General features: G+C 40.8%; 1 protein-coding gene across 3 annotated transcripts in view; it reads left to right on the top strand.

The window, feature by feature from the left end:
• The first annotated feature begins 10,763 nt into the window (after positions 1 to 10,763).
• The window catches only part of ldb2a (LIM domain binding 2a), a 109,543-nt gene continuing 92,999 nt past the window's right edge, over positions 10,764 to 27,307 (top strand). For all 3 annotated transcript variants that reach the window (XM_080416997.1, XM_080416996.1, XM_080416998.1), the window contains exon 1: positions 10,764 to 11,140. In XM_080416997.1, the coding sequence (XP_080273123.1) occupies positions 11,009 to 11,140 (132 nt within the window). In that variant the 5' untranslated portion in view covers positions 10,764 to 11,008. The remainder of the gene's footprint in view (positions 11,141 to 27,307) is intronic.

Below are 27,307 nucleotides of genomic sequence, written 5' to 3'. Positions count from 1 at the left end.
CAAACCCAGCCCCCGCCAACCCTCCCCAACCCCTGGATTAGGGCCGGGGCGATATGACTTCAAATCAGTGTCACGATTGTTTCACAACTTTTGCTTTGATGACGATTAATGAATGATTTCTTTTTTTAAGTGAAAATAGCAGATCTACAATCTCATGACCCGTGGATGTATTCGATATTTTTTTGCAATTTTGTACACCACCATTGTACAAGAAATATAATACAGAGTTAAGTGGTTAATCAGACAAATCGTTTTAGTTGATTATTTAAAAAAATCTATTAGATTTTTTTTTGTGTCGATTCGATTCGAGAAATTAAAAATACTGTCACAAAAAACCTGCTTCTAAATTATTCGATTAACCTACATGAGCAAAATGTCTTTCTTTCTTTCTTTCTTTCTTTCTTTTTAACCACACGTGAGTGAGAATCTAGTATCCTTGTTCTGGATACTAGATCGCATAACAATAACATTTGGTAAAAATAGCATATCTACAAGCTCACAACGCGTTGCGCTTGTAGAGGGGGGGGAGAGGGGGCCAAGGATAGAGCCCTGGCTGGGGTACCCCGGTCAACAAATTATATAGGGTGGTTACGTTTATTTTGGCAACCTTTTTGCTGTGTTAGATTAGGACAGTGGTGACAGGAGAGAATGGGCTGAGAGAGGGGAACACAGGACGCAACACAGGATGATGAATACGTACTGTACCGTGATGCACAGGTGCTGGCTGAAGCTCCAAGGTGCCTCCAAATGTTGGTTTTAAGATATATCTGTGAAACTGGCTTCTGTCTGTGTTGCAGACGTGTGTGTAAGCGCAACTCTAGACGGAATGTTTCTGTATTTATTAAATTCTCCTTTTTTTCTCTCAGCAAATCCAGCTCTGTTGGAAGTATATGAATCATACTCAGAGATCTGACTGACCTGAAATGATTCATCACATCTCATCAGTCACATGGTTCGCATATAGACCTAAAACAGCATGGTCCGAAAACACAAGCCGGCTTAGATCACATTCATTAATGGGGGGAAAAGAACATTCAGAACTGATTCAATGTCAAATGGGAACATGTCAGCACTGCATGCAATACAGTACATTGCAGTTATGTTGCACCCATCTCCATACTCTCATGTTACAGAAAACACTGTTTCCATGTCCCCCTCCTTAATTTACAGTGCATTTAGAATATTGTTTTTAGCTACTCTTGAATTTACATTTAATAGCTGCTTGTTCACTGACACGGTGATAAGACAAATTGAAACAATCAGTCCCTCTGCTACAGCACTTTCTCCCCATTATCTACGGTCCTCTCTCCTCTCCATGTAGCATAGGAGACCAATAGATGGAGCTGTGGGTTTAAGGAGAAAAAAAATTGACTTTTCTCCTGCCTCAACTTGAGGCAGGAGAACCCAGTATTATTTTTTTAATTCTGCAGGGCCAACTCATTAGATGCTACGCTACCACTGATGTCTCAGCGTACAGGGCCGTTTGTTTTAACATTTTGCAGGAGTGAAAAGCAGGCACTGTGCGCGAGATAAGGCTATCATTGCATGTCCCCTAAGAGAGAGTTGCCATTAACGTAATGATGGCTTCCTGATGATTCTGGCGGAAAATAAGTGTTGTTTCTATGGTACTGGTCACTTCACTTAGAGGGATGAGAACATGTCTTATGGAACACACTATAGGGACCTGTGTGTGTGTGTGTGTGTGTGTGTGTGTGTGTGTGTGTGTGTGTGTGTGTGTGTGTGTGTGTGTGTGTGTGTGTGTGTGTGTGTGTGTGTGTGTGTGTGTGTGTGTGTGTGTGTGTGTGTGTGTGTGTGTGTGTGTGTGCGTGTGGTTGGTTGACAGAACTTGTTTGTGTGTGCGTGTGTGCACATATGCCACTATGTGTATGCTTGTGTGTGTGTGTGTGTGTGTACACGTGCCATCACATATGCCACTGTGTGTGTATGTGTGTGCATATGTTTCCTAGTGTGACACTGCATGTTTGTATGTATGCACATGTGCCTGCCCGCTTGCATGCATGTGTTTATGTGTGTGCGCGTGTGTCTGTGTGTTCTTATGCCACCACATTGTGTGTGTGTGTGTGTGTGTGCAGACCTGTGTTTATGCCGCTGCCTGTATAATATATAATATACAGTATATGTGTGTGTGTGTGTCTGTCAGGGCTCCTGCTGCGCGGTGCGGCTGGGGAGTCTTAGCGAGGGTAAAATTCCATTCTCTCGGCGGAGGGGCATTCTGCATGAGCCAATTCCCAGGAGACGGTACTCTGCATGTCCTCCAGACAACCAGGCACAGGCTCCAGCTCAGCTCCGCTTATTAACTGACCTGAGGGGAGGGGGGAGGGGGGAGGGGGGGGGGGGGGGGGAGAAGGTGTGGGGCGGGTGGAGTTGGGAGGGGTGGTGGTGGTGGTGGTGGTGGTGGGAGGAGGGGGCGAGGAGGGTAGAGATGGAGGAGGGGAACGGAGGAGAGACGAGGGGAGGGGGAGGGGGATGGTGGGGCAGAGAGGCAGGGGAAGCAGTGTGTGGGGGGGGGGGGGTGGGCGGTTGTGGTGGGTGGGGGGATAGCGCTGGAGAGGGGGAGTGCTGGGAATTATGGGTTTGTGTGTATGTGTGTGTGCGTGCAGGCAGGCGTGTGTGTGTGCGAGTGTGTGTGTGTGTGTGTGTGCGCGTGCAGGCGTGTGTGTGTGTGTGTGTGTGTGTGTGTGCACTGCAGGCGCACGCGTGTGTGTGTGTGTGTGTGTGTGTGTTCGTGCGCGCATGTCTTGGTAAGGCTGTGTGTGTGTGTGTGCGTGTGTTTGTGTGTGTCTGAGTGTGATCAAGGGTGATGGGTTGTGGGGATGTGTGTGTGTGTGTGTGTGTGTGTGTGTGTGTGTGTGTGTGTGTGTGTGTGTGTGTGTGTGTGTCAGAGCCTAGGCAGAGCTGGTTGAAAATATTAACTCTTTGCTAGCTGGGCCACTGAACCGCAAAGAAATCCGGCCTGACTGCACATGAAAAAATTTGAACATATAAAGCATAGCAGTTTGTAGAAAGTACAGTGAGAAATGGTAGATTTTTTCCTATACTGTCTAAAACTAAATACGCAAGAGAGGTAAAGGTGATGAAAGGCTGATATGGCTTCAAATAGGCCTGAAACATTGTTTTATTTAATTTGTGCCCTATATGAAATGACCACCATTGTAAGCAACGTCAGTGTCTAGATCATCCTAATCATTTTTTCCACTTTTAATATTATCATCATACTATTTCAAGATGTCATTTGCACTGATGAGTAATTCACCACATGCAACTTGGAACATTTGGCAATGATATCTATTCTATCATAATTTGTTTGGATCATAACATCAACAACACCCAGAATATTGCTGCCAAGTTGATTTTATGCCCTACTATGTCAACCTTTGTAAAACATAGGCTATTTCCAGAAGTGAGCTAAATGCCCAAACTCGCCGCATTAATCTATTTAGACTAATTCGTCATCCCTGTGCGCAAATATTAGTTTGTAGTTTTGTGTGTCTTTCCATAATTGGTTGACATGACGGAAAGATTCATTTGTCACTGGCATGTGGAAGTGGCATAATTGAAAAGTGCTTTTCAATTACATTTTGTTTAACATAAATAATGAAATAAAGTATGATGGTTCAAAGTTTTACCTCTTTTTTTTCTCTCTTTCTTTATTTCATCCAGCAGCGAAGAGGAAAGGGAGAAAAAAAAATCACTCACGGCAAAATGCAAATGAGCCTGGAAGCTATTACGATGCTAATGAGATTCCGCCATAGAACTTGCTGCTCCGGCATCCGGGGTATATTTCATCCATATTTGGAAAACAGTTGTGTGCTTGAAAAAGAGGACACGTTTTCTCGAGTGTTCTCATTCTAGTTTGCAGGTTTTCCTACCTACTAGACAGGTGTGTAAGACAACTGATTTTTGTTGTTTTAAGAGAATATTTTTGTTGCTTTAAACTGTGGCCACAAAACAACAGCATTTAATTACTTCTGTGTTGCCATTGTGCTTGATGGTAGCATTGAAATCTATGTTTGGTAATCTCATTTCATTAGTGTGTCAGTCATCTCTATGAGCTATAAGCTTCAAAATAATCTTCTTTTTCAACCGTCCCACCCCAAATAAGTGTCTTTAAAATTTCAACATGCCTTTTTTTTTTTAAATAAGGTAAATTAGTGTGGAGTACTTTTCAGCACAGCTCACATCACATGAACCTGAAAACTTTTATATCTTTATGCCCCCCCCCCACTGTGCAACAGGAAAATACGTGTTTCTAAGTTCTTCAGAGCAGGAACAACAGCATCGGTGCGTTCAGGTGCGAAACCTGTAGCAAGGCTGCCACCGTGTATACTTCGTGCACTAGCTAGGTAGGTAGGAAGATAGGGTACGTTACCATAGTAACACGGAGGGAGAGGGAGGCCGGCAGAGGCAGAATGTCTATATGTGTCCTGACCCATTTCCATTCTCATCCACAAGTGTTTTGTCTCCTCACCTTGCTGTTTCACTACTAAAAGCACCCTCCCCTACCTCGTCCTTTACACGTTTTCCTGTATTAAACCGATAGCACAGAGGCTTAAACATACAGAGATACAGATACAAGGCACAGTGCCATTTATCTTTAGGGAAATTCACTTTGCAACAAGGCCAGTACAGAACACACACGCACACACACACACACACACACACACACACACACACACACACACACACACACACACACACACACACACACACACACACACACACACACGCTCACAGGTAAATTGAATCCAACTTATTTGTCAGTCTGCTCTGTAATGCCAGCTCATAAAAATTATGCTAACTGGAACTCATCATTGGGAACCATATAGAACAACATCCATGAGTTATATGATAATCAGAGTACTTTTTTTGGTCTAGTCTATGCTCATGGAGTAGGTGGACCAGAGATGGCATACACCTACCCAGAATTTCCCCCTCATATAGAATACAGTTTGTACAGTATAATTTGAATAATAAAAGCCAGTTAATAGTGAAATCTGTTAAAGAGTTGCTCAGTTTAATGTACTGTACTATAACCACACTTGAGTGGTAAGCGCTTTAGGCAAGCAACCAAATCCTGTTAGAAATGTCAATTGAAAAGGTCTTGAGATATTAAAAAATGTAGTTTTTAATTAAAGGTTTATTAATAGATTTTTCAAACTTTTTTTTTAATTACCCAACTGGATGCCTGAGGCATTTGGATTACAACTTTTATCTCACTCGATTCAGACTGCCTCTCCCATTCACACGGTTTGGATTAAAAAGTGACTTCATGAAATTCTGTTCATTAGGTCCTGGTGTGGGCAGTTTGTGTGAGATTTGGTGGCATCGCTTCGGCAGGGAAGGGTTGGCTGTTTATTTTTAGCCTCTTGTGGCTTGTTTGAAGTCCAGGCTCCGTCTATACGGGGGACCAAAGGGGGACACAATAGAGGAAATACTCGCTAAATGTAATCTCCCATGTCAAAAATGATGCTGCATTTCTCAAGACAATTATGTCTGGTGTCTATATGTGTCTAGTTTGTGGAAAAGCACTAGTATTACATTTCAACAGGACATACAGAACTTATGTTAAGTACTTCTCTTTATCTCAACACACATTACTCAATTGTTCATATTATTTTAATATCTAAACCATTTTATGTGAATGAATTGGACACTATGTTGTCTTATTGCACTGTCCATACAGTATCTACAGTACTCATCCATTTTGAAACCAAAATATATTTTTTGGTTCATTGCATATGGTCAATTAAAGGTGCAGTGATATTTGTGTGTGTTAAATAGCTCTGTATTCTGGTTGCAATCATTGCTATGTGTTGGTCTAGTCTATGCTCATGGAGTAGGTGGACCAGAGTGTTTGTTTTGTAACAGAGGTCTCCTGGTCTGTACAGCTCTTTAGTAAACAGAAAATGCATTTTCACAGGATCAGGATACCAGTTTTAACCAATCAGAAGAGAGAACTCATACAGGATACAGGATAAACAAGCTAAATTGGAAGTGATGACACAAAGAAGTGAGCAGACAAAATTGGAACTGGCATACTATAAAATTTAAGCTGATAAATGGGTACTATATTTTGATTGGCTGAAATTGACAACTCACCTGAATATGTATTTTCTGTTCATTAAAGAGCTGGAGAGACCAGGAGACCCCTACCGAACCTGACAAATGGGTGCTCTTTCCTGATTGGCTGAAATTGGCAACCCACCTGAAAATGTATCTTCTGTTTATTAAACAGCTGGAGAAACGGGAAAACCCCTGTTAATGAACAAACATTTTATAGCATTGATTTCTATCAGAATATTTTAAACAAAAAAAAAAATTACTTACACTACCTTTTAATGATAATTACTTGTGTTTGAAATTAATAACAAAACATACTGGCACAGTATTATATATATATATATATATATATTAAAATTAACATACATGAATATGTTGACTCATAAACAAAGCAAGAAAATGTATTTTTTCATTTATTTTGAGTAGCCGATTATTACTTTTTCGCCACAATTTAGACGTTATGCCAAATGATTCACATTTCTGTGTTGTATCCAACTCACCTGCCAGTGAGGAGCTCCCACCGGGAGGACGTAGTAGAGCCTTCATCCTACTCCTCCCGCCCAACACTCCCTGCTGACAGGTGCCACCCCAGCCCGTAGGATTACGTGCAATGATCAATATCACCCTCCCCACCCGGCTTACCTCCCTCGAAAACGGGCCAACTGTGTTTGCATAGACACCCGACAAACCACGGTGGATTCGAACCCACAACCTCCGTGGTGGTGGGCAGGGACTTTACCACTGCACCGCCCGAGCGCAAGAAAATGTCTTTAATCAAAAAGAATGTAAAACTATCTGTCTGGCATGTGTAGCTCATTGTCTGCGACTGACCGTATGCTTGACATTACTATCGACGATTCTCCACAGCATTCCATGGTCTGTTCGATTTTCGAGGAAGCCAGTGGATTCTGTTCATTTCAGTATGGTATGAAAATCTACTTGGAGATACTTGAATGTTGCTTGAGATAGGTAATCCAACCCTCGAAATATAATTGCATGGCTATTTTAATCAAATGTATGTACATTAAATGTTGCATTTTAATGCATTTTAATGCATGGATTGATTTGAAAAGGCTAGCTGAAAACACAGTCGCTGAAGATAAGATTAATTTAAAAAAGAATTCATACATCCATGATGTATTAATCGCACAATAATTCTTCAGTAACAAATTTTGAATTATTCAGGAATGTTCAGTTACATTAATGATTTGGGAGAAAATGAACATGCAAATTCTAAAATAAAGCCGTTAACGGGAAAATTGTCTACTGTATGTTTATGTACTGTATGATATGGCTGAAGCTGTGAATAGATCAGTGCCAAGGCCAAGGACCCCTTAGCTTAGAGAGAGATGAAGCAGGGACCCCCTGCTACATATTGTAAATAATTGTGCTGTAGATTAAACTTTCACATAGATTTCATAGATAGCTTCGTAGACTTGTTTGACAGCACTATTGCACCTCTTGGTTCTCCAACATCTCACAATGTCACTAAAAACTAAGCTTCAGACCTACCAAAACAAACCGATTTCACTATTTCTCTACCTAAAGCCAATGACCCACCTAATTCCTACACACTTTGCTAGTCTCGGATGGCTCAGGGTAGAAGACATTAAGCAAATAAAAATGGGATTGGCATTTAAGATAGTCAAAGGGGCAAGTGCCCTCAATGCCCTCATACCTGACTAACTACTTCTCCAAAGTGAGTGACACCCACAGCCACAATACAACGATCTGGTACTACCCAAATATAGAACAAACATGGGACAATTCTCATTCTACTCTGCCACTAAAATGTGGAATGCCCTGACACCATCCATTAAAAGATGTGAATCACTGGTTTCTTTCAAATCTGTCCAAAAAAAATCATCTATCAGGAGACCACAAGGGAAGGTAAATGCAAATTCCCATAGAAAGGAGGTGTCATTCACTTCCGCCGTATTTCCTTTTTCTCCTTTGTACTCAGTGTTTTGAATTTGTTGATGACGTGCATTATTGTGTTATTTTTTATGCTATGTTGATGAATTGAATATACATAGGACCACAATGGAAACAAGTCCCCAGGACCTTTTTGTGTTATCCTTTTAGCCTTAATGTCTGACTGTACTACGTGCTGTTTACATTTATAACTAATAAAGTATTCAATCAATCAATCAATCAATCAATCAATCAATCAATCAGTGTTGTGTCAATGTATGTTTTTTTCTTTGTTTACACATTATTTGTTCTATTAATATGTTAGGTTCATGTTTTCAGACATTTAACCACTTAAACCCTCAATACTTAGTCAACTTGACCCTTAGTCTGCTCTTTTGTCCTTCTACAGCAAACCTCATCGCCGAAAGATCTGCTATTTTCGGCAAAGGTTTCCCCCAGAATAGGGATGCTAGGGTTCAAGTGGTTAATGTATGTATATATATATATTATTTATTTTAAAGCCCCCCTTGTAGTAACTCTGAGGACCCCCTAAGGGTCCCGGACACCCTGTTGAAGACCCATGGAATAGATAATGACATGTATGGATGCTAGTGTGGTGCTTTATTGAAAGACAGCCTAACTTAGAGATATTAAATGTAACAAATTAAACAATCTATGAATTTACTTATTTCTATACACAGGGAAAACTATGTTGCTTCTGATTATTCCCCTTTCTCCTCTCCTTCCTCCTGTCCTTTCTTTTCTCCTTTCACCTTGCTTCCTCTCTTTCCCCTTCCTCCTGTCCTTTCTTTTCTCCTTTCACCTGCTCTCCATCACTTGCTTCCTCTCCTTCCCCTTTCTCCTCTCCTTCCTCCTTTCCTTTCTTTTCTCCTTTCTCCTGCTCTCCGTCACTTGCTTCCTCTCTTTCCCCTTCCTCCTGTCGTTTCTTTTCTCCTTTCTCCTGCTCTCCATCACTTGCTTCCTCTCCTTCCCCTTTCTCCTCTCCTTCCTCCTGTCCTTTCTTTTCTCCTTTCTCCTGCTCTCCATCACTTTCTTCCTCTCCTTTCCCCTCTCCTTTCTCCTCCTCTCCATCGCTGACTTCCGCTCCTTCCTCCTCTCCTTTCTCCTCCGATAAAACCATTAGAAACAAGAGTTTCTCTAATCAACACATGTACAGTATATATGTGTTGAGAACCCAGTGGAGCTGTCAGTCTCCTTCTAGTGAAAGTGAAGGTAGAACGGAATTTAATTCAAGGTTGATTGTAAATACTTTTACATCAGTGTAAATTGAAATGAAATATAATCTACAGACAGACGGACGTATTCAGTATTCACATTCATTCTAACAAAATGATGGATAGCATTGAATCAAAAGGACACGTTTTTCAAGGATGTTTGCTTACTCAATGTTTGCTTACTCAAGGATGTTTGCTTACTAACGTGACAGAATATTCGACAGACTAAATCCTATACTTTTTAAGATATTTCATCAGATTGGAGGCAATATACAGAAAACAATGAAACATATAGGATAATGATATTGTGCTATGTTGGATTATCTGTGAAATGAGTGTGGTCTTCAAAATGTCAGATCTTTCACCCATGTGAAAGCGGGAAGATATTCTGCTGCAATAATCTGAATGAACACTAATCCTATACCAGCACTAATACTTGCTCTAAAATGTAATCTAGCATAAAATGAACACATCATTGTGTTTCCCACTTTATAGTATGGTTCAACTGAAAAACTGCAATGTAAACAAAATGTACAGTTGGGAGTCGGTTTGCATACTGTACAAGTCGTCATCAGACTCAATATTTCGACATTGTCTCACTGGTTCTCAATGTGGGGTCTTGGGACCCTCAGGTGTCCTTAAGGGGTTCCAGGGGGTCCCCAGCTAAATGATTGATAGTTAGAAGAAACCAAATGACCCATCACTCAGAGAGTGTACAAATGGAACCAAATGGTCCCATTTGGACCCATTTGGTACACTCTTAGAGTTAAAAAGAAATCAACACAGAGGATTTAAAGTAATAGTTCACCCAAAAATAACTTATTTTCTATCAATTAAACACCCCATGAAGCCTTGAATTCATGGAGATTTTTTGGTTTTTGACGCATTCCTGAGACAATAATTTGATGACCGGGTGTATTTCCGGTAGGAGACTCAACCTATGCTAATGTATCCTATCGGATACATTAGCATCTTTCTGCCGGTAATCAAATTGTTGGCTTAGGAATGCGACAAAAACAAAAAAACCTCCATGAATTCAATGCTTCGTGGGGTGTGTAATTGATAGAAAATTCTCATTTATTTTGGGTGAACTACTCCTTTAACAGTCTCGATCTGGGTCTTGGAGATAAAAATGCACATCAAACGCGGGGGTCCTGGAAATAAAAAAAAGTTTGAGAATAATCGCTGCTTAAAAACAAAAAACAAAAAAACAACCTTGTTGGTTCAAGTTCAACTTTTTCTGCAGGTCTCCATCTGACTCACAGTAACAGGAAACGACCTTTCTCAGCCTCAAACCCCCCCCCCCCCCCCCCAACCATCCTTCCCTTCACTAACAGACCCCCCCCCCCTTCCCCCTCCTCCTCCTCCTCCCCCTCCTCCTCCTCCTCCTCCTCTCCATCCTCCTCCTCCACTGTATAGCAGCAGTGTGAACTAGCCTGTCCAACTTGCCAGCCAGTCAGAGAGTGTATAGTTGAGCCTCGGCATTATAGCGGAGCAGCACAGCAGCGACTCTGTGTGTGTGTGTGTGGCTGTTTGTGTGTGTGTGTGTGTGTGCACTGTGTGCGCGCGTGTGCGTGTTTGTGTGTGTTTCCAAACACATCAGGAGGTGGTTGCCTGGTTGCCTGGTTGGTTGGTGGGTTGGTGGGGACGTTTCAGAGAAAAGCATCGCACTCCGGTGTGCGCTGCGTGCCCGTGCGGCCAGCTTCTTGGATGTTGAGATCGCTCCATCGTGGTGCGCCGCCCGCTGCTGAGCCCGACCGCCGGATCCACCGAACAACATGTCGAACACCACCCACGACCCGTTCTACTCGTCCCCCTTCGGACCCTTCTACCGGAGACACTCGCCCTACATGGTGCAGCCCGAGTACCGGATCTACGAGATGAACAAGCGGCTGCAGGCACGCACGGAGGTGAGTTTGTTGTTGGGACTTGGGTCTTGGAACAACCCCGGGGGGCTCGGTTGTTATTATAACTGGGGGGTCCGTCCTGGTCCAACATCATCCCGGGGTATTTGTGTGTTAGTTGTTGTTTGTCTTGAGAGAGTATTATATACCATTGGTTCTCAAAGTGGGGTCCGGGGCGGGGACCCCCAGGGGTCCTTGGAGAGGGGTACCATGGCAGGGGGTCCCCAGCAAAATGAGTTAATACAGCTTCACTTTCATTTTAACCACTTTAACCATATTTTATAGTTTGGCTTTTCAAAAAGAGCAGATCTACAAGCTCATAGTGAGCTATATGAGCTTGTAGATCTGCTTTTTTTAAATCTTGAAAATGAGTGCAAATTAAAATTAGTTACTTTTCTTCTGGAGGTCCCTGGGCTGGCACAACATGTTTTTGAGATGGGGGTCCGCAGCCAAATGCATATCATTTTGGGGGTCCTGGACATGAAAAAGTTTGAGAACCACACTGTTATATATACAGGGGAGTGTTGCGGCACGAGTTTCCCAGACAGACGCTCCGGGCTCGGTCGTGCCGGAGAGCGATAGAGGGTTCGACGATTACACCTGATTTGATACTTAGTTGCGCGCCGCGGTGTGAGTCTCTCCCACTGAAAATAGCCGATCTACAAGCTCACAACGCGGCCGCGATGCTATGCGTTGTGAGCTTGTAGATTTGGTCATTTCGGTGCCAGATACGATTGGCAGCTATACAAGTATATAAATGTGTTTTTAGGATGTAGCCTGCACAGATGTGATGCCCACGTGCCATACATTCCGGAGGTGAAAGTAAACGGGGCTGTTGTTACTTTCAAGTTCAACCCCATATTCAACATACAGTAACAAGAACATGCACAGCATCGAAATACTAACGTCTCACATTATAGGGACTAAAGCACTGTTTCCCAAACGGTGGGTCGGGACCCATTTGTGGGTTGAGTAAAATGTCAAAAAAAAAATATATATATTCAATGATTTTTCAAAAGAAATTCATGAATAAATTAAAACAAAATAAAAAATGCCATAAATTAGAATGAATTTATGAAGTAGTGAAAATTGCTGATCTACAAGCTCACAACGAGCTTGTAGATCTGCTATTTTCACTAGTTCACTAGGCAAAATGTCTCTTTTGGATCTTCAGCTAAAAAGTTTGTGCACCACTGGACTAAAGTGTTAGCAGGCTCTGAAGTCTATAGAGAAACTATGTTTTTCATGCGCAATTGGATCATTTGCATATATTTACATGCCACCTAGTTTTTACATATATTTGCATACTGTCTTCGCATTGTGGCTGTCAACACCACCAAGTCAGCGTAACTATACTAGAATGTTAACAAAGACTTTGGGTTTTGCCTTAGTGAGAGACTGCCCCTTGCCTAAAATGGGAAAATCACAGGTTTGATTCCGGCTCACTGCCTAAAATGCAAAAGTAGCCTACATCCATATAGCCTATGTTATCCTAAAAGAATATGAAAGAATTTGAATAGATAATAGCAATACAAACACACGTCCTCGAAATGATTTAATTTCAGTTTCCCATAAATGTGCCATTAAAATGGAATCCCTCTATTAGTTGGACGCTGAGCCAGTGTGGCGTTCAGTGTCATTCAAACTGAACCTTCACTGATCCCACAGTGAATTATAGCCAGCATCTGTCTCAAACATCTGTTCAGCTGGCTGGCACTTATGTGCAAATCTGCAGATGAAAAGTTTATCCAAGATATCGAGCACTGTAGTTTACAAGGCCTCTCCAGTGGGGATATGTTTGGCCTAAAGTGTGTTTTGGGAGAGCTTTATATTTAGAACACACAACATTGTTTAGTCAATCTTCTCCCTATTCACCTTTCTAAAAACCATTCACATCCATTATTTTCAGTAAATGTAGTAGAACAGTGGTTCTCAACCTTTTCAGGCTGCAACCCCCCCCCCCCCCCCAAGTAATCATATTTGAACTGGGGACCCCCCAAAATTATTATATTTGAACTGGGGACCCCCCACCCTGACAAGCACTTGGAGTTGTGGGAGTTGAGGCATTACATTTAGTTTGACTCGGTTCCACTGATAAATATTGTGAAAATAGCAGATCTACAAGCTAGCTTGTAGATTGGCTATTTTCACAATTTTTGCCTCTTATATTATTTGACAATTTGGACAATGTTTGACCAGTTTTTATAGTATAGATTGTTGATTACTTTTGATGCAGTAATGTTTTAAAAATCATTAAATTGTCACTTCACTGTCATCTGGGGACCCCCCTGGGGGTCCCGACCCACAGATTGAGAACCACTGCTCTATGGCATCTTCAAAGTGCTTTGTACTATAGGGCTGCAACTATCAATGATCTTCTTAGCGTTTATTCTATAGATTCTTTTTTGATTAATCAAATAATCAAGAAGCGCATGTTTGGGATAATTGTTTGCGTTTTATTTTTTATATATCAAGGGCTTGAGGTGAATCAAAAAATTTATTTATTTATTATAATCAACTAGTGAAAATTAATCTACAAAGTCAAGCTTGAAGATCTGCTATTTAAAAAAAAAATGTTTTAATAAAAAATGTATAGTTATATTAACTGTTGCACGCCGACTTTAGACAGCTATCAAACAGCATACGGTATATTAAGCTTTTGCTGCTGTTGTCGTGATTCACATTTAGATACTGAATATATAATATCCGCTTCCAGTTCCTGTAAGTTACTGCAGCAGCTGGCAGGTTGGTGAGGAGTTGCAACTTTAAGAAGACCTAGGCAATGTTGCTGAGATGCAATGGCCCGGTGTGATACATTATTCATACAGTGTGGTCCAAGCCCCAGCGGACCTCAACTCCTGTACCACACACATGCCGAGTGCAATTAACACACACACACACACACACACACACACACACACACACACACACACACACACACACACACACACACACACACACACACACACACACACACACACACACACACACACACACACACACACACAAACACAGTACATGTACGTGTACGTGTGGATGCACATACACAAACATGAACACATAAAGACATTCAAAAACAAACATGCATGCATGCACGCACAGTCGCATACACACACAGACACAAATTGCACGCATGCACAAATTATGTTTGTGTAGCCTATGAAATGTGAACAGTTACCTGCATAGGTAAGCAAACAGGCATGCAATGCACACATTAATACTTGACACTAGTGGTGTTTACCAATACCTATTAAACCCAAAGGCAACCGCATAATTGTAGGCATAGACACATATCAGTAATAACCACTACCTTCATCCCTTCAGACCAAAGTGAAAATTCTAATTAGTTTTTTCATGGCTGTTTGTGCTCGTAGTAGGTTCATTGTCCTCAGTATTTCTCTTTCTCTGGCAGTGGGACTTCTCTTTAGTTTCATGGTTACTGCATGATTAGAATGCAGATGCTGGTAAAGGTTCTGCATTTCTATAGCACCTTTATCCAAAGCGCTTTACAACGTGCGTTACATTCACACACCGATGGTCGAAGCAACTATGCAAGGTACCAACCTGCTCATCGGGAGCAGTTAGACAGAGGTTCAGTATCTTGCTCAAGGACACTTTGACACAAAGCCAGGAGGAGGTGGGTATCGAACCGGTAACCTTCCGGTTCACAGATGTCCACTCTACCTCCTGAACCAAGTGTAATAAGGAAGAAGTATTGTTTTATATGCAGAACTGTGTGGTTCAAGTGTCTATTTTTGTTCTCTTCATCCAGAGTATTCGCTAATAGTAACAACCAAATTATATATACCATAGCAATTATGCTGCTGAATGCATGTCATCAAATTAACAATAACAAAGCTATCAAGTCAGAAACATTTTCATGTCTGTCTCGCTACACCTGAAACACTGAAGGAAAATAAGGTTTTAAAAGGCTGGAGCTCTGTGATGAGAGAGACACGTTGCTACTGTTTGCTTCCTATAAAGTGAGGTTAGACCAACTAGTCACTTAATGATGTTGTGTGCCTCCAGGGTCATTCCGCTGGTTCCTTTATCATTGTGGCGCTGCTCTGTCCCTGTTCCTATAGGCTAACTTTAAAATTCAGCGTGCATTCTGAACCCAAACCATGTCAGTATCAGCACAGGGTCAGGACACTGTTGTTTCAAAACAGGAAGTTTGAAATGTTACTGCTGTTACCGTCCTCCTGGACACTGTCATATTTTGTTTGTTCTTTAAAAAAATATCTGCCTAGCAGCTGTTATTGTTCATTTTACAAAGCTTTTTGATAGTTTAACCATTAGCAGTATTTAAGTTTCAGCAGGGGATAAGCTTAATTTGGAATGGTGAAGAATATCATTAATCTAAACATTTGCCCCTTTTAGTCATGTTTTATGAGCTGCAGCTGAATCACTGCCACCTTTCAGTTTCATCGCACGATGTTGGTTTGCTTTCTTCAAGTGGGCTTTCAGTTAATTATTAGATAGAAAGTGTAGTCATACATGATATTAAGTAATACAAAAAAACACACTTGCTAGTGCTTAGGACAAGTCGATGTGTCTAAGCACACGTTGCACTGTGTCTGTTGGAAGGCTGTGGAAGCAAAATGAGTCACAAAATTTGCATTCTTTTCTGAATAGTTTTTCAACAGGGAGCTGCTTAAGCTCCTGTGTGTCCCTACTTTGTTGGGTAAAGCGTAGCTAAGTTGATGAAAGTGGTTAAGGTCATTCCACTGGTAGAAATACTGCCATTTGTCTTATTCATGATGCTGGTGCTTTTTAATTCCCCCTTCGATTGGCACTGCAACTGCCTGTCATGTTGGCAGGGGATGGAGCAGTGGATTTAAGACGAGACTTAGAGACTCAAACTATAGCTAGTCCTCGCAAGCATAATAAATAACACTGATAGCAGGGTTTTGAATCCCAGTGGCGTTCATTCTATATAGGCTTGGGATGAGATATAGGGTTGATGTGCAGTGAATAGTGTATGTTTAAATAGACTCACAAGTAAGTCTCTAAACCCTTCACTCAACAACAGACTGAGGAGAATCTCCCAGATTCTGTTGGTAAAACTGAGTGGAAAAACTATTGGAGTTAAAAAACAAAAAGCCCTGCTTTACCAGTGAGAATGCGTTGGCTTTTTAGAACTAATCCAAAGTCATATTGGGGCAGCCAAACAATTGTTTTCCAAAACATTAGGCATAAGTTTGTTAGGGGCTGTAGTTGCCATCATCCTAGGGCACGTCCTTGCATTTAGAAATCCTGGTAGTTGGTTATCTCTGATCGTCTGCTATTGCGAGGCTAATGTCTAAATGTTAAAATATTTACAGACAGCTGAAATGAAATGCTGCGTGGCAATGTGAAATGTGTTTTAGAAGATAAATAATCTGTTTATGATTTGATTATGCAAATGTTACCTTGTTATGGTTATACAGTATGGTTATGTGGTGTGTGTGTGTGTGTGAGTGTGTGTGTGTGTGTGTGTGTGTGTGTGTGTGTGTGTGTGTGTGTGTGTGTGTGTGTGTGTATGTATATATATATATATATATATATATATATATATATATATATATATATATATATATATATATATATATATATATATATATATATATATATAGAGTATGTATATACTCTTTTGCAGACTGAAAACCTTGCTTCAAAGTGGACAAGGTATATGAAAGAGTACTGTCATCTCCCAAATAATTGTCAAATATAGATAAGTGAGCTCACGTTCCCTGCTTATTTTATTCAACACTAACAACCTTTTATCGCTGTTGTCAACACAAAAACTATTTCATCGTACAGTAAACGCTAACCGTTTGTCTCCAATCTGCATTCACCTTTGGACCTCGGAATGCCCCTGTATCTTAAACAGTGCTGCTCCAGTGATGACTTTGGGTCTGTTTCGATCCTAACCTTATTATCTGCTCAATTCATACCTATTACCTGACAGGCTGTATGTCTGCCCCAGACTGTGCTCGCTATCCTATTACCGTCATTTCACACAACGTGAACCCGCTGTGACCCGGCAATCTAAACAGGCTTTGATTTGGATTTGATGCTATGCGTTACGCTGCGACCACATTGTTTCTGTGCTGTCGCCTCGGGGGGCCAAGCAGCCCTGGCGCGCGGAGGACTGCTGCAATGATTTGTGGGGGAATTTGACACTTAAGCGTATGCAAATGAGGAAGAGGATTAACATTCAGAGGAGGGGCTTTGGTCGACCTCAACCAGTGTAAGTCCATTAGCATAGGAGGCATTAATATTCAGCGGGAGAGAGACGAGGACACAGCATAACGCTGTAAGCAAAACTATAACCGGGGAGAGGAGGGCGAGTCGGGGAGAGGAGGGCGAGAGAGGATGAAAACAAAAGCATTTTTAATGGAGGACCTATAATATCTGAAGGGTTGTTGCTGGGAACACTTTACTGTACGTCGCTGGTGACAGTGGGACTAATGGTCATGCTCTCTTCCCGAGGTGGACAAACATATAATCAGTAACTGTGATTGGCAGCGTCCTTCTAGTATGGACACTAGTGCAGGTCCGTTGCAGGTAGCTTGTCTGATTCTCATTATTCAAATGGCCCATAGACCCTACTCACAGGCACTACTGTAGACCTGAAGGGATTTGAGTGTTCATTACAGCGAGATTCCCCCATTCGGTGTCAGGAGCAGAGTGGATCTGTTCTCATCTGTAATATGTGTCAGATCGACATGAATAGGTTTAGGTGGTAGAGGTCAAGTTGGCCCTGCACTGCAGGTTTTCACAGGAAAAGGGATTAAGCCTCGGCCAACATAGAAATTCCATCTAAAGGAAGCTTTTAGCTCTAGGTTTAACCTATGTGCTGCCCCTCCCACCCACCACCACCACCACCATCACCACCCAAAAAAGATATTAGAATAAATTCTGAACAAGTATAGTTAAGTAAGTAATTAAAAATAAATGATTGAGTCAGTGTGTATATTAATAAATAAATGTAGCAACAAAAAAAACAAAGAAAGAAAATTATATTTTTTATTTTAATACTTAGTTTGTGTACTTGCTGAGGATGTTTGTCATGAAACTAGTTGATATTAATAGCAGAAAGGCGTTCACCTCAGAGCCTTTATCCAAGTAGTTATCCTTTCCCTTCTCTGCCTGTGAGAAAAAAAGCACAAATAACAAAATTCTAAAAAAGCTGTTTGAAAATATAATTTTAATCACATGTACAGTACTTGATTGCAAAGATGACGGAAGAACTTTAAAGCAAGCGATTTCTATCTTTTCCCCATGACCGCTCTGAGGCCAAAGGAGTCTGCGCCACACCACGGAGTTGTGTGAACCATTATCATTTGTGTTTCCACTGCAGTGGGCTAGGAATGAGGAGTATGATGTCCCTTCTAAAACTATAGTGACATCAACGTAGTTTTAGTCGTAGAACAACAGCATATTACTGATTGTGTGTGTGTGTGTGTGTGTGTGTGTGTGTGTGTGTGTGTGTGTGTGTGTGTGTGTGTGCGTGTGCGTGTGCGTGTGCGTGCGTGTGTGTGTGTGTGTGTGTGTGTGTGTGTGTGTGTGTGTGTGTGTGTGTGTGTGTGTGTGTGTGTGTGTGTGTGGACTTAATGTTAAACAAATCACCCAAAAATATGTTATTTTAAAATCCAACGTAGTTACTCATTCAGCAACTGTCTGTGATTTCAAGAGGGAGCTGTATTATCTGTTTTGGTGCAACTCTCGGTCGGCACTCAAACACAACATGTGATTAGAGTTTGATTATAACATAGGAGAATGAGGTGGTCAATATTTTAGCTGCTCAACAAATTTCTGCCCTGTTGTCACAAGTTGTGGATAATACAGTACACTGTACAATGTATAGTATATGACAGATGTAGCGCAACAGGGTAATACTGTACATACACACAATGGTCAGGCTTAAACAATCAATACCAATCAAAATATCAAATATGCCTTGATCAGATTTCTAGTTTCACAGTGTAATGGAGATGCTTTGCTGAGTACTGATCCATGTTTGTACTTTACCCAGAACCATTTGTCTGTTGAGAACCTGAGCTATTTAACTGAATAGCTGTAATCAAACATGTGATAACATGCAATTGAGTGTCTAGAGGTAAGAAAAACTGTTGTCTTCTATGAAGAGTTGTGGATTTGGAAATGTATTGTTGTATCTCCTCAAATTTCTAGAAGTAGTAAATATTCAGACCTGCAAATCAACCTATAAATGTATATTGTACTCGCATACATAGAAGTAGAAGTAAGACTCATGCACACAGAACCTTGCGAGGGTGGCTCAAAGTGTACGTGCAATTTATGTATAGCTTTTTTATCTTTAGCTGCTTTCTTCTCTTGTTATTCCTTAATTATTTGACTTGACTCTTTTGAATGTTGAGCAGCCTTTCGTGTTGCCTCTCAGAGTGCTTTCCACTACAGGGCCTAAAACCAATAACCGAACACCTACATCATTAAGTCCCCCACCAGATCGTTTTGGCCACGCTGAGCACGGTTATGCAACCGTGCGGACTGGGCCCGGTCTAAAAGATTTTGCGCCAAACAATTCCAAACAAATTGGAACGGTTAGCCTATTAAGCAATGTTGATTACATGTATTGCTCTGTAGGACCAGCAGGAGCAGTCAAGGTACAGTGTTTCCTTTCTTGATTAGTTTTTTGTTTGTTATTCTGCTCTACTTTTAGATTAAATTAAAATGTCGAACTTGGAAGTAAATCACATTTAAGTAACGTTCTCACATTAGTACAACAAAGTAATTTTATTTTAATGAGAATGTTTGGCCCAAGGCATACAGTATTAATAACAGCTGCTCCATTGATAATGAATGGATAACTGACTTGTAGAACCTATAGTACCGTATATGTCTTCTTGTGTCAAGCACTAGAATGTCTGAAATCCTTTGTTAAAAGTGCAAGTTGTATATTACATTGGATCTCAAAGTGGGGTCCAGGGGTCCCCAAAAAAATGTGTTAATATAGCGTCACAATAATTTTAACCACTTTAGCCATATTTTATACTTTGGCCATTCAAAAATAGCAGATATACAAGCTCATAGCTATGAGCTTGTAGATCTGCTATTTTTGAAAAATCCCTGGCACAAAATATTTTTGAGATGGTGGGGGGTCCGCAGCCAAATACATATCATTTTGGGGGTCCTTGACATGAAAAAGTTTGAGAACCAGTGGTATATTATGCTGGTGCTGTTATAAGGTCATATCCCCTTTTCTAATTAATTCACTACACCAAAAAAAAAGTAAAAGGCCTTTGAGGAACCTTTTAGGGTGTTCCCAGAGGGTTCAATGAAAAACCCTTCTATAAAGGGTTCATGAACCCTTGTCAGTATTTTCCACGAACCTCTAACAAATGGTGGTTCTTCAAGAAACCCTTCAGGGATATATTTCCTAGTAAGAAACCCTAAGGCTTCATTATCTCCAGTGGATCCTGGATAAGCCCCACATTTTGGCACAGGATGGAACTGTACATACTGTATGTACTGTACTGTATATTTCAGCGGTTCGTCATCCAAGCCGCAACACAATCTAGGGATGTTCGATATTGACTTTTTTACCGATATCCGATATACCGATAATGTCCAACTCCTAATTTCCGATACCGATATCGATATATGCAGGCTTTTTCACCAAAGTCAACTAATTGACAGGTAACAACATCACATATCTAATAAAAATGAAATAGCTATAATATCAATATAATATCTAATAAATCTAACTTTATTGTTAGGTTTTCAATAAAGTGAGCCCCGGGACTCACTGGTGGTCATTTGAATGAGTCCCACTAATCTTAGATTAGATGTAGGCCTATTTGACAGTGCAGAAGCATAATTGCTGTGATGCCTATGACATTAACGAGTGTCAACGAGCGTCAGCTGGACACAGACACACACTCTTGCCCTCTGCAGTGCTCTAACTTGAGAGTAGGCTGCACTAGCCCTCCTGTTTTCGTACCTAGAGGGGCGGGTTTAACATCTCCGGCGTGTGATCTCATTGGTTCACCGATCTGTCCGTCAGCCCCCGCCCCGTCAGCACAACATTACGAGCGACGCCCACTGCACTCTGGTTGGTTGGGGAAATGAAACACTTCCTATTCACCTGTTTCCTAGGCTGTGTGTTTTCCACTTCCTGTCGATTTGATCCAATGAAATCCAATGAATCTGGTCAGATGACCAATGATAGCCAATGAAATCGACAGGAACTGGAAAACACACAGCCTAGGAAACAGGTGAATTTCGGGTTGTTTTTTTTTAGCAAAACTAAACAATAAAAGCCTGGAGATCGAGGCTAACTTGAGAGTGACTGGAGTCTGTCTCATTTCTCTGCAAAAGCCCTTGAATATAATGGAATATGATTAAGGATTACTGTGATTATGGTAAGCTCACATTTCATATCACACACACCAAACAGTAAGAACTCCTGTAACATATTAAACAAAAAGATTAAAATAATTATATACATTTTCTTTTTAAATTTTAATGATAATATCGACCGATAATATCTGACATCCCTAATACAATCGATTGATTGATAATTTACAATAAACATGCTCTCAAAATGCACGTCGGCCCACGCATCCGACCACCTTGACACAGCGGCCGAAGTGGTCAGACAGGTGGGACGTGAAAGCTTACGAGATTTTCAAAGTGGGCCCTGATCCATGAAAAAGTTCGAGAACCCACTGGCATAATGTGATATCACAGATGAGGGCAGTCGGAGCGCTATCCAGTTCAGGTTGTTTGAACCCTGGTTAACCCATCCAATCCGGGAACACATCTGTGTCATTTTCAGATTTATTTGGCTATACAAAAATAGCAGATATACAAGCTCATAGCGCGGCACCGAGTGCCGCACTATGAGCTTGTAGATCTGCTATTTCTGAGAGAAATAAATTGTGAAAATGTGTGCAAAACATTTGAATATATATTTACACTTTTTACTCAAATCTTTGCTTCTGGGGGTCCCTGGAACAACATATTTTGAGATGGGGGTCTGCGGCCAAATACATATCATTTTGGGTGGTCCTTGACATGACAAAGTTTGAGAATCACTCATATATAGCAACATATGTTTTTTTTTTTCTTTTTTAAGACATTTGTAGAATTCTCAGAAGCAAAGATTTGAGTTAAAAAATATCAATATCAATCAAAGATTTGCACCAAAAAAAAAATGCAGATCTACAAGCTCGTAGCGTGGCAATGAGCTTGTAAATCTGTTTTTTTTTATTGTAGCCATCTATTCAGGTACTAATTAACTGTAGACTTGTGAGCCCATATTGAATCCAAACTTGGTACAATGTCAAACTAAGGAAGAGTCTTAGTTTGTGAATTTGTCAAATTCCGCTTGGAATTGTTCTCTCATACACAAAAGGGGTTTGGAACAACAGTTTATTTCACAACTGATACTATTGTTTTAACATTACAGCATTGTTTTCCTTTTGTCTGTAGACATGTCATTGTAGGAGAACAGGGAACAGGAATTGCTGAAGAATGTTATATATGTTATATAATGTTATATATAAATATTATGCAACCATTTACTCAAACTTGATTTGACTTGTGTATAGTAGATTATTAGCAATACAGTATAAACAATATAAGTCTATATTGTAATATAATTTGGCAGTGGTGGACTGTAACACAGTGCATACCGTACCTGAGGTGGGGGTTGTCATATGCGTTTGTGTAGCATAGTGGTTCTACAAGCAGGTTAGTGCATTCATTAGGTTGTTTCAGAGAGTTAGGAGGTTCTGTAAATGCATTGCGAAAACAATGCATTGATATATTATTAAAGAAATGAGTACCGTAACTCTAAAGATGTCACTGGACAACTTTCACTAATAATGGAGTGAAACTCTACCAGGAGTATCTATACTTTGAGTCAAGTAATGGGGTTGTGTACTTATTAGGGTAATTAATAGGCCCCACCCATATACTGTAAATTAATCAATCAATAGATAGATAGATAAAATGTTGGGAATCTCTTCACTCTCGGTTGTATTTCATTAAGCCCCCCCCCAGATTCATATATATGAGCAAACCATTATCCTGGCTCATTACTTTCATACATTACATGAGATGCTTTGATATGACGTTCCCATAAAGGTGTATGGTGAAAAAACAGCCTGTAGCCAAACAATGAGCGTCAGTCAGTCAGCCAGTCAGTCAGGCAGGCAGGCAGGCAGGCAGGCAGGCAGGCAGGCAGGCAGGCAGGCAGGCAGGCAGGATGCTTGGACAATAGACCCACCTTTTTCCTGGCCCTGTTCCCATGGTTCCTTCCAGACCACATTGTCTCTCTGATAACAGAGAGGACAGTGGGGCCTACTGTCCATCTATCTATGTCCTGTTGTTGTTTCTCTCTCCGCGACATGGACGAGCGGTTTCAGAGCGTGTCCCGACACTGAAAGGGATACAGCTCGGGCGCCCGCTGCAGCAGCTCGAGACCCAAAAGGGAAGTTTTATGTCTCCCCGGGACCCACACTTGTGAAAATTGCAGATCTACAAGCTCCCAACGCGTCGCATTGCCACTCGTTGTGAGCTTGTAGATCGGCTATTTTCACTACTTCTTAAAGAAAATGTTTTCCTAATTCTTTGACTTTTTATGCATTTATCAAATTCTTTTTGATTTTTGTGGGATTAAAAAAAAAAAAAAATTGAAATAATAGTTAGTTTGTTAAAAACTAAATATAGGAAACGAAAAATAATGGGATGTTTGCTCGCGACCCATCAAAATGGGTCCGCGACCCAAGAATGGGTCCCGACCCCAGTGTTTGGGAAACAGTGGTGTAGCCTATCTGTAAATAGTGATGCTCCTTGTTGAAGTGTCCTTGTGTGTCAGGGCCAGTGTGTTGCCCCCCCCCCCCAACACACCTATACCCAACCTGTTGTTATCAATTATTGCTGTTTTATGTTTTGTTGCCATTATTGTTGTTGGTCTCTCTGTGTACTTTGCTAGAGGTCTACTCTGTACAGATAGCGCAGGAAACTCAATGGTTAGTACTCCTTAGGGTGGTTGTATCCCATTGGCTAGCCTTTTTTTAATCGCAAAAGTTCACAAATCTTGCTGCTGACTGCTGTGTTCGCATATTGTTGTATTTCTCCCAGTAGGTATGGGAGTTTTTTGTCGTTGGTCATGTTCTCAAACTCACTTTGGGTGTATGTAATCTGTGGGAAGTATGTGTTTCTGATGTCTTGGTATAGTGGGCAGCTGGTTAGAAAGTGTAGCTCAGCAGTAGATGACTGTCGGCCATATGCCGTAATCGTAACATCCCTGGTTTGAAGCGTATAGTGATCTATCTGTGTTGCATAGCGTTCCGCCTCTCTACCTTCTACAGTCTCCTGTCTCAAAGATTCCTATGTCATTCTAGGCTAAATGAACGATAGAAGCCTAAATTGTGACTTCTCTGTGCCCACTCGTCACTGTCACCACCTCTCTGTACTGGGCACTCTGGGGGCTGTACAAAACCTATCCATTAAATACCTACAAAATAAGTCATGTATAACGTCTGTTGGTCTTAAGATCCTAAAAACTGGATACAGGGAGCGCTGCAGAAACATTCCTGTGGACAGGTACATTGTTAGCCAACCACTGCTCTCTGCTGGTTACTGAATGTTTCGTCATTGTGCTGATCGTTTCTTTGTTACACTTCATATCTACATAGCACATTTTATACCCTGGGGGTTTTCCAAAGATATTTTTGACATCTTTTATTTTCACTGAACTATGAACTGAGCTACATAGTTAAAACCACTTTAATCCTAGCGTCCATATTTTGGGCATGCCACTATAGCTATAATAACAATAAATAAAAAAGAAAGAGGACACATTTTGTGTCAATTAATGTTTTTTGAGACATGCTTATGGCTGCTACTTGAAAATGAAATAGTTGATCCACAAGGCTATTTAATAAATAAATAAATGTATATTGAACATACTGTACAAAAACAACTCATTCAAAATAAGGCTTAGTGTGGTTAAGCAATGTGGTTGCAACAGAATATCATTGCTTTGGAAAAGTAGTTCTATTTTTAAACCTTGAGTTGATCATATTTCTTTTTTGTCAGTGTCCAGCTCCATGGACCTCCCGGGCTTCTTCTCCACAGTAGCTGTTGTTGAGTGTCTTGTTAATTTCCTGCAGCCAGATCTTTCCATCTATAGGATTCAAGCCAACAGCCCCCTGGTCAGAAGCTCACTACTCTAACCATTAAAGGAGAATTCCGGACAAATTAAGTGTTATCTTTGATGTCTCGTTACTCACCTACCGATGTGAAAAGTAGCGTTCTTTTTTACAGTGGTTCTTTTTTACACTGGTTGCTTGTTTCTTCCAGAACCTGGCAACTCGTGTTGCCAGATTCTGGAAACAAGCAACCAGTGTTAAATCGTTCGCCATTAACGGCAGGCTCGCAGGAATTTTCAGCGCATGTTTGACTATCATGAGACTCTACAATGAATCGTAGTAGAGAAAAAAATAACATTGCGTCGGTTATAATAGACGAACTTCACTAACCCTCACGCTCCCATTATAACAACGGAGGGTGTTTAAAAAATGACGACAGGGGAATATATGAAAAAAAATAACGCTACTTTTCACATCGGTAGGTGAGTAACGAGACATCAAAGATAACACTTAATTTGTCCGGAATTCTCCTTTAAGTTGCTGCTGCCTAGTGGTAAACAAAGTATTTTGGTGGTCAGGGTTGGGGGGGTTAGGGTGGGCCTTGTGGTTAGAGTAACCATAGCCAGAAAGGTGCCAGAAAGGAGTTTAATCCCAGTTGCAGCTCCTCTGTGTCCCTGAAAAGGACACTGAATCACTACCCACACACACTCTATTTCTAAAACTGTCACGCAACATGTCACTTGACAAAAATAACACATTGCGTCTTTTTCCAGTTGAATATAAGCTTATTTTTGTTGAGTAACACTTTGCGCAGCACATTTTTGCCGTAGCAAAAATTAGGTTAAGTGTTCATATCCAACTGATTTCCCAGTCTCCAGTAACTCACTTGCTGAGAGCTTCAGAGAAATATGTCTTGTCATCACGGTCAAAATGACAAAATCCACAGCTGTGGTATCTCATTGCATTGCACCGTGTCCCCCATTTGTTTCAGCATTTCTACTGCTGGAACAAGAAATCATGTGGTATCACCGCTCATATCAATATGGAGCAAAAATAAATGCATTATGCTGCAGTCCTACACCTAACCTAGTAAATACTATGGTAGTCTTACAGTCTTCAAAGTATGAGTATCTCGTCATCTTTTTTTTCTTAAAAATTCAATGTCATCTTTTAAATCACTTTAACCCATTAAAACCGGCCAAAGCATCTGTGTCATTTTTAGGTTTATGCGTTGGCTATTCAAAAATAGCAGATCTACAAGCTCACAGCGCATCACTTCGTGCCACGCTGCAAGCTTGTACATCTGCTATTTAAAAAAAAAGAAATTAAATCTTGAAGGTCTGAGAACTACTGATTCAGAAGGCATTTGTAGAACCGGCCTCAGGTCTTAATGGGTTAAATGTTGTACTCTTTTATTAATATATTATTTATATTTATATTATTATTATTAGTAGTTATACTTCTTCAAACCATCACACGGATAATTAGCAACAGGTGAAAGGATGCTGAAAGTAAGAGCTAATGTTGCTGACATCTTGACAAACCACATGCACTCCCACTGAGCAATGCCTGTGGCTTTGCTGGAATCAGCTTACTGTATGTGCAGCCAGTATTGACAGTGTTGATCATTAAGCAGCGGATGTAAAAGTGTTGCCGGGTGTTAATTGCTCTAATTAGCATGTGGTGATGTGCTGGATTTACAGTAGCTAGGCCATGGCGGTCACAGTTATATTACCTAGGGATGATGTCAGTTTTACGGATAAAAAAAAAAAAATCAAGCTACTTTTATTTATTATCACTCAATATCGTGATTGAGATATGTGCTGGAAAACTGATTTTAGTCTGAATTTAGATGGAGGGAACATTGCGTAAGTTTTTGTGACATTTTGTGACATTTTCGTTTTCTGGGAGAGGTGGATAAATTATTTCAGCCTTTCGTTTGATCACTATTGTAATTCCGTTTTTCATTTTTCCAGTACATTTTGCAGTCTCGCTTTTGTTTGGAGGGAGAGGGTGCAGTGACAGTGGTGACTGTACAGTGTAT

The sequence above is a fragment of the Gymnoscopelus braueri genome (assembly GCF_963280865.1).
Source record: "Gymnoscopelus braueri genome assembly, chromosome: 20".
NCBI classification, from domain to species: domain Eukaryota; kingdom Metazoa; phylum Chordata; class Actinopteri; order Myctophiformes; family Myctophidae; genus Gymnoscopelus; species Gymnoscopelus braueri.
Note: the sequence above shows the minus strand (reverse complement) of the source record. Positions and strands in the feature narration are given on the sequence as shown.